Here is an 8846-nt window from a genome sequence, read left to right on the forward strand (position 1 = left end):
GAGACCAGGGAGAAAGATAGAGAGTTGGAGAAACAGGAGAAAGACAGAGAGTGGGGAGACCAGGAGAAAAGATAGAGAGGTAGGATGAGACCAGGAGAAAGACAGATAGTGGACGAGACCAGGAGAAAAGTACAGAGATGGTGGGGAGACCAGGAGAAAGACAGGATGTGGTGAGACCAGGAGAAAGACAGAAGGTGTGAGGTGCGCGAGTGGGATGAAAGATAAGAGGTGGAGAGACCAGGAGAAAGACAGAGGAGGTGCGGGAATACCAGGAGAACGACAGAGAGCGTGGACATACCAGAGAAAGACAGAGAGTGGGTGAGACCAGGATGAAAAGACAGAGAGGTGGAGAGACCAGGAGAAAGACAGAGAGGTGGGGAGACCAGGAGGAGAAACAGAGAGTGGAGACCAGAGAAAGACAGAGAGGTGGAGAGACCAAGAGAAAGACAGATAGGTGAGGGAGACCAGGAGAAAGACAGAGAGTGGGGCGAGACCAGGAGAAAGGACAAAACTTGCGTGTGAGACCAGGAGAAAGACAGAGTGTGGAGAGACCAGGAGAAAGACGAGAGAGTTGGGAACCAGGGAGAAAGACAATAGGTGGAGAGACCAGGAGAAAGACAGAGAGGGGAGAGACCCAGGAGAAAGACAGAGAGGTGGGGAGAACCATGAGAAAGACAAGAGGTGGGAACCAGGAAAAACAGAGAGGTGGGAGGAGACCAGGAGAGAGAGAGCAGAGAGTGAGGAGACCAAGAGAAAGGACAGAGATGTGGAGAGACCAGGAGAAAGACAAGAGTGGAGAGACCAGGAGCAAAGACACGATGGGGAGGAGACCAGGAGAAAGACAGAAGAGGTGGAGAGACAGCGAGAAAGGACAGAAGAGGTGAGGAGAAACCATGAGAAAGACAGAGAGGTGGAGAAAGCGCGAGAGAGAAAAGACAGAGTTGGAGAGACCAGGAGAAAGACAGAGGAGTGCAGAGACAGGAGAAAAGACAGAGGAGGTGGAGAACCAGGAAGAAAAGACAGAGAGGTGGAAAAGACCAGGGAGAAAGACAGAGAGGTGGAGAGACCAGGAGAAAGACAGAGAGGTGGAGATGAACAGGAGAAGAAAGACAGAAAGAGGTGGAGAAACCAGCGAAAAGACAGAGGTGGAGAACCAGGAGAAAAGACAGAGGAGGGGAGAGACCAGGCAGAAAGAAGGAGAGGTGAGGAGACCAGGAGAAAGACAGAGAGGTGGAGAGACCAGGGGAGAAAAAGACAGAAGGTGGAAGACCGAGGAGAAAGACAGAGAGGTGTGGGGAGACCAGGTGAGATAGAGACAGAGGTGGAGAGACCAGGAGAAAGACAGAGAGGTGGAGAGAGCCAGGAGAAAGGACAGAGAGGTGGGAGACCAGGCAGGAGAGAGAGCGAGAGGAGGGTGGGAGACCAGGAGAAAGACAGAGAGGTGGAGAAACCAGGAGAAAGAACAAAGTAGGAGAAGAGACCAGGCAGAAAAGACATAGACGGTGAGAGCACCAGGAAGGGGAAAAGACAGAGAGTTGGAGGAGAGACCAGGAGAAAGACAGACGGTTGTGAGCGCAGTGTGAGAGAGAGCAGAGAGTGGAGAGACCAGGAGAAAGACAGAAGTTGGAGAGAAACCAGGACAAAGACAGAGAGTTGCGAAGACCGGAGAGGAGAGAGAGAGAGAGAGTGAGAGACCAGAGAAAAAGAAGAGCTGGAGAGACCAGGGAGAAAGACAGAGAGGGTGGATGGGAGAACCAGAGAAAGAACAAGAATGGGGAGACCAGGAGAAAGACAGAAGGTGGAGAGACCAGGAAAATACAGAGAGTGGAGAGACCAGCGAGAAAGACAGAGAGGTGAGAGACCAGGGAAAGACAGAGAGGTGGAGAGCAGGAGAAGACAGAGATGGAAGACCCAGGAGAAAATAAGAGGGTGAGAGACCAGGAGAAAGACAGAGAGGTGCGACATTACACAGGAGAAGACAGATGAAGACATACAGGAGAAAGACAGAAGGTGGGGAGACCAGGTGTGAGTAGAGAGTGAGCGAGAGTAAGGTGGATGAGACCAGGAGAAAGACAGAGAGTGGGGAGACCAGGAGAGAAGACAGAGATGGGGATACCAGTGGAGAAAAGACAGAAGAGGTGAGAGGACAGGGCTGAGAAAGACAGAGAGGTGGGAGACCAGGGGGGAGAAAGACCAAGAGACTTGGGCGAGACCAGGAGAAAGACAAGAGGTGGAAGACCAGGAGAAAGGACAGAGGAGTTGGAGAACCAGCGAGAAAGACAGAGAGGTGGCAGGAGACCAGAGAAGACAAGAGGTAGGAGAGACCAGGAGAAAGACGAACGAGGGTGGGGTGTGAGTGAGCGCGAGGAGAAAACGAGGAGAGTGGAGACCAGAGAAAGACCAAGAGTGGGAACCAGAAGGAAGACAGGAAGGTGCAGAACCAAGAGAAAGAGCGAAGAGTGAAAACAGAAGAAAGACAGAGAGTTGAGAACCAGAGAGAAAACACGAGAGGTGGGGAGACCAGAAAAGACAGAAGGTAAGACCAGGGAGAAAGACAGAGAGTTGAGAGACCAGGAGAAAGACAGAAGTGAGAAAACCAGGAGAAAAGACATGAGTTGGAGAGGACCAGGAGAAAAGACAGAAGGTGGAGAGACAGAGAAAGACAGAGAGTGGAGAGAGACCAGGAGAAAGACAGAAGTGGAGAACCAGAGAAAGACAAGAGTTGTGATGAGAGCTGTGAGTGAGAAGAGCGAGAGTGAGTGTGGAGGAGACCAGGAGAAGACAGAAGAGGAGGGGATGAAAACCAGGAGAAAGACAGAGGTGGAAGAGACCAGGAGAAAGACAGAGAGATGGAGAGACCAGGAAAAACAGAGAGGTGGGAGAACCAGGAGAAAGACAGAGAGTGAAGACCAGGAGAAAGACAGAGAGGTGGAAAACCAGGAGAAAACAGAGAGGCAGAAACCAGAGAAAGACAGAGAAGGTGGGGAGACCAGGAGAAAAACAGAGGTGGAGAGACCAGAGAAATACAGAAGGTGAGAGACCAGAGAGAAAGACCAGAGAGGTGGAGAAACCAGTGAGAAAGACAAGAGTGAGAGACCAGGAGCAAAGACAGAGAGGTAGAGACCAGAGAAAGACAGAGAGTGAGACCAGGAGAAAACAGAGAGTGGAGAACCAGGAGAAAGACAGAGAGGTTGAATACCAGGAGAAAGAATAAAACGATCTCTGAATTCCGAGTCCTGAGGAGAACATAGAAGGTTCCATAATAGAACCCGTCTAATGATCATTTGCTGACTTAACTGTAGGATTCTGTTCCTTAACAGTATTCCGTCTGCACTCTGTTGCAGTMCTGTGTTTGGCAGTAATGCATATTTATTTAAATATTATTCTGTAATCCCTCACTTTGCTTCATACTTTTCTCTCTGTGTGGTAACATATAGAAAAATATCCCAATTGAAAATAGTTGTTTATTTTACTGTCTTTTTTTWCTCCATTGAATAGCTCTGCTGCCTCTAATTTAACACCTTAATGAGCTAATTGTCTATACTAACAACATCTAAAATTAAATATCGACAGTACCAACATCTAAAATTAAATATCGACAGTAACAACATCTAGAATTAAATATCGACAGTAACAACATCTAAAATTAAATAACGACAGTAACAACATCTAAAATTAAATATCTACAGTAACAACATCTAGAATTAAATATATACATTACCAACATCTAGAATTAAATATATACATTACCAACATCTAGATTTAAATATCTACAGTACCAACATCTAGATTTAACTATCTACAGTACCAACATCTGTAATTAAATATCTACAGTAACAACATCTAGATTTTAAATATATACAGTAACAACTTCTAGATTTAAATATCTACAGTAACAACCTCTAGATTTGAATTTCTACAGTAACAACATATAGATTTAAACATATACAGTAAACACATCTAGAATTAAATATCTACAGTAACTACATCTAGAATTAAATATCTACGGTAACAACATCTATAATTAAATTCTACAGTATCAACATCTAGAATTAAATATCTACAGTAACAACTTCTAGATTTAAATATCTACAGTGGGGAGACCAAGTGAAGAAAGACAGGTGGAGGACCAGGAGAAGGACAGCAAGGTGGGAGGACCACGGAGAACGACAGAGAGGTGGTGAGACCAGGAGAAAGACAGAGAGGTGGGGAGACCAGGAGAAAGACAGAGGTTGGAGGAGACCAGGAGAAAACAGAGAGGTGGAGAGACCAGGAGAAAGACAGAGAGGTGGAGAGACCAGGAGAAAAGACAGAGAGGTGGAGAGACCAGGAGAAAGACAGAGAGGTGGGAGACCAGGAGAAAGACAGAGAGTTGGAGAGACCAGGAGAAGACAGAGAGGTGGGAGAACCAGTGAGAAAGGCAGAGAGTGGACAGACCAGGAGAAAAGACAGAGAGGTGGAGAGACCAGGAGTAAAGACAGAGAGTTGGAGAGACCAGGAGAAAGACAGAGAGGTGGAAGACCAGGAGAAAGACAGAGAGTTGAGAGACCAGGAGAAAGACAGAGAGGTGAGAGACCAGGAGAAAGACAGAGGTGGAGAGACCAGGAGAAGAAGTAAAACGATGCTGTGAGATCAGTCCTGGAAACATAGGAAGTTTCCTAAAGAACCAGTCTTAATGATCATTTGCGACTTAACTGTTGGTTTGTTCCTTAACAGTATTCCGTCTGCACTCTGTTGCAGTCCTGTGTTTGGCAGTAATGCATATTTATTTAATATTATTCTTAATCCCTCATTGCTTCATAACTTTTCTCTCTGTATGGTACATATAGAAATATACCCAATTGAAAATAGTTGTTTATTTTACTGTCTTTTTTTACTCCATTGAATAGCTCTGCTGCCTCTAATTTAACACCTTAATGAGCTAATTGTCTATATAGCAACATCTAGAATTAAATATCGACAGTAACACACATCTAGAAATTAAATATCTACAGGAACAACATCTAGATTTAAATATCTACAGATCAACATCTAGAATTAAATATCTACAGTATCAACATCTAGATTTAAATATCTACAAGTACAACATCTGGAATTAAATATCTACGTATCAAACATCTAGAATTAAATATCTACAGTTCAACATCTAGATTTAAATATCTACAGTACCAACATCTGGAATTTAAATATCTACGTATCAACATCTAGAATTATAATAATAACTTCTACGTTTAATTACGAACATACCTAGATTTATAATAGAGTTCAAACATAACTTAGATCTTAACATATCTACAGTAACAACATCTAGAATTAACATATTCTACAGTAAAACATCTAGAATTAAATATCTACAGTACAACTCTGAATAATTAAATTCGGGTCAGTAACGTATACCATCTAGAAATTAAATTATCTACAGTCCATTCCTTAACATCTATGGCATTAATTTAAATATCTACAGTTAACAACTTCAGCTATTTTGAAATATCTACAGTAACAACCATCTAGATTTTGAATAGTCTACATTAACAACTTTAGATTAAATATATTACAGTAACACATCTGAAATTAAATTCCTACAATCTTCAACATCTAGATATGAATTCTACAGTACAACATCTAGATTTAATATCTACAGTACCAACATCTAATTAAATATCTACAGGTAACAACATCTAGATAACTTAAATATCTACATAACAACATCTAGATTTAAATATCTACAGTAAATCTTATAAACTCATACTTAAGATTATATACATAATCTACAGTTAACAACTCTACGATTAATACATCTTATCTAAGAACAACATTACGTACAACAGTTAAGTACTCTAATATTAAATCTATCAGTACAACATCTAGAATTAAATATCTACAGTAACAACTTCAGATTTAAATTATCTACAGTTGCCAACAATCAAATTTAAATATCTACAGGAACAACCTCTATATTACTTAAATATTTACGATAACAACATCTAACATATTTTTAATATCTACAGTAACAACATCTAGATTATAAATATGTACAAGACAACATCTGAATTAAATATCTACAGTACACATTATATTTAGCATGAAATCTAATAACAACTCTAGATTTAAATATCTACAGTACCAACATCTGAATAAATATCTACAGTATCAACATCTAGATTTTAATATCTACAGTAACAACTTCTAGATTTAAATATCTACAGTACAACATCTAGAATTAAATCATATACACGTAACAACTTCTAGATTTAAAAATATACAGTAAACTACATCATAATAAATATCTACAAGTAACTACATTCTATTATTAAATATCTACGGTAACACAACTATCTATAATTAAATTCTACAGTAAACAAACATCTAGAATTAAATATCTACAGTAACAAACATCTAATTTAAATATCACAGTAACCAACATCTAGAATGAAATACTAACAGTAACAACATCTAGATTTAAATATCTACATATACCAACATCTAGATATTAAACTATCTAAGACAAAAGTACCAACATCTATATTTAATATCTACAGTACAACAGCTCATAATTAAATATCTACAGTAAACAACATCTATATATAATATTCTACAGTACCACATCTGGAATTAAAATCTACAGTTACAACATCATATATTTAATATTCTACAGTACAACATCTAGAATTTTAAATATCTACAGTAACAACATCTAATTTAAATATATACAGTACCAACTTCTAGATTTAAATATCTACAGTAACAACATTCTAGATTTGAATTTCTACACGTAACACATATAGATTAAACATACTACAGTAAAAAATCTAGAATTAAATATCTACAGTAACTACATTAGAATTAAATGATCTACGGTAACAACATCTAAATTAAATTCTACAGTTAAACAACATCTTAGAATTAATATCTACAGTAACAACATCTAGAATTAATATCTACAGTAACAACATCTAGAATTAAATTCTACGAACAACATCTAGAATTAAATTCTACAGAACAACATCTAGAATTAAATATCTACAGTAACAACATCTAGAATTAAATATCTACAGTACAACATCATAGAATTAAATTCTACAGTAACAACATCTAGAATTAATCTACAGTAACAACATCTAGAATTAATTCTACAGTAACAACATCTAGAATAAAATACTACAGTATCAACATCTAGAATTAATATCTACAGTATCAACATCTAGAATTAAATATCTACAGTATCAACATCTAGAATGGCAATATCTACAGTACAACATCTAGAATGAAATATCTACAGTATCAACATCCTAGAATGAAAATATTCTACAGTAACAACATCTAGAATGGAATAAATCTACATTATCAACATCTGGATTTCATACACCAAAGGAGAAGTTCAGACAAACATTCCACAGACAGAGAATACACAGATGTGTGTAGCTTACGCTCGACTTTAAAACAAACACACACCGTCTGATTACACACTACGGTTCCTTTTTCTCTCTCTCTCTCTCTCTGTGGTGTGTGTGTTGTGTGTGTGTGTGTGTGTGTGTGTGTGTGTGGTTGTGTGTGTGTGTGTGTGTGTGTGTGTGTGTGTGTTGTGTGTGGTGTGTGTGTGTGTGTGTGTGTGTCGTGTGTGTGTGTGTTGTGTGTGTTTAGGGTAATGTTGCTTTTCGGAGGCACAGGGAGATAAAGGTGACATCTGTTTTGGGTTCTATTGTACACTGGTCTTCTCGCCATGGGACGGTTTCTGTGTGTGTGTGTGTGTGTGTGTGTGTGTTGTGTGTGTGGTGTGTGTTGTGTGTGTGTGTGTTGTGTTGTGTGTGTGTGTGTGTGTGTGTGTGTGTGTGTGGGTGTGTCGTGTGTGTGTGTGTGTGTGTGTGAGTGCCTGTTCCGAGTACCTTTATCCTCCTGTCTCTCCTTGTTTCCGACTGTCCAGCAGGACACAGCTGACCACACAGATACAAACACAGACACAGATACAAACACAGATACAAACACAGATACAAACACAGATACAAACACAGATAACAAACACAGACACAGAACAAACACAGACACACACACACAACACACACACACACACACACACACACACACACACACACACACAACACACACACACACACACACCACACACACACACCACACACACACACACACATACACACATACACACACACACACACACAGGTATAAAACATGTCTCCTGGGTAGCTCTCAATTCAATTCAATTCAATGGGCTTTATTGGCATGGGAAACATGTGTTAATTGCCAAAGCAAGTGAGGTAGATAATACACAAAAGTGAAATAAACAATACAAATTAACAGTAAACATTACACATACAGAAGTTTCAAAACAAGAAAGACATTACAAATGTCATATTATATATATACAGTGTTGTACAATGTACAAATGGTTAAAGCACACAAGTTAAAATAAATAAGCATAAATATGGGTTGTATTTGCAATGTCTCTCGTCATCTCTCAGTTAGTTCACTCTGGTTTGGAAGGCAGAGTAGTACGAGGTGAACAGAGGTTGTTTTATCACAGAAATGAATTGTCAGCTAGTGACTAAGAGGTTTACTTTCTTTTCCTCATCTGTTGCATAGTTGGACTATTAATTTCTCTCTGTGGTAATATGCTACTTCATATTTGTTTCTTCTCTCTCTCTCTCTTCTCTCCTCTCGCTGTTCTCTCTCTCCTTTCTCTCTTGCTGTCTCTCTCTCTCTCTCTCTCCTCCTCTCTCTCTCTCCTCTTCTCTCTCTCTCTCTCTCTCTCTCTCTCTCTCTTTCTTTCTCTCTCTCTCTCTCTCGCTGTCTCTCTCTCTCTTTCTCGTCTCTCTCTCTCTCTCTCGCTGTCT

General features: G+C 39.9%; 1 protein-coding gene across 1 annotated transcript; it reads left to right on the forward strand.

Annotated features, from left to right (window-relative positions):
- Window positions 1-528: 528 nt before the first annotated feature.
- On the forward strand, window positions 529-2744 carry LOC139026782 (RNA-binding protein 25-like; the record flags this gene model as incomplete). The annotated part of the gene is made up of 2 exons (XM_070442069.1): window positions 529-940; window positions 2601-2744. Coding segments are annotated over 2 exons (556 nt in total), but the record flags the coding sequence as incomplete, so codon positions are not given.
- Window positions 2745-8846: the final 6102 nt, after the last annotated feature.

This window comes from Salvelinus sp. IW2-2015, unplaced genomic scaffold (assembly GCF_002910315.2).
Source record: "Salvelinus sp. IW2-2015 unplaced genomic scaffold, ASM291031v2 Un_scaffold5799, whole genome shotgun sequence".
Classification (NCBI taxonomy): Eukaryota; Metazoa; Chordata; class Actinopteri; order Salmoniformes; family Salmonidae; genus Salvelinus; species Salvelinus sp. IW2-2015.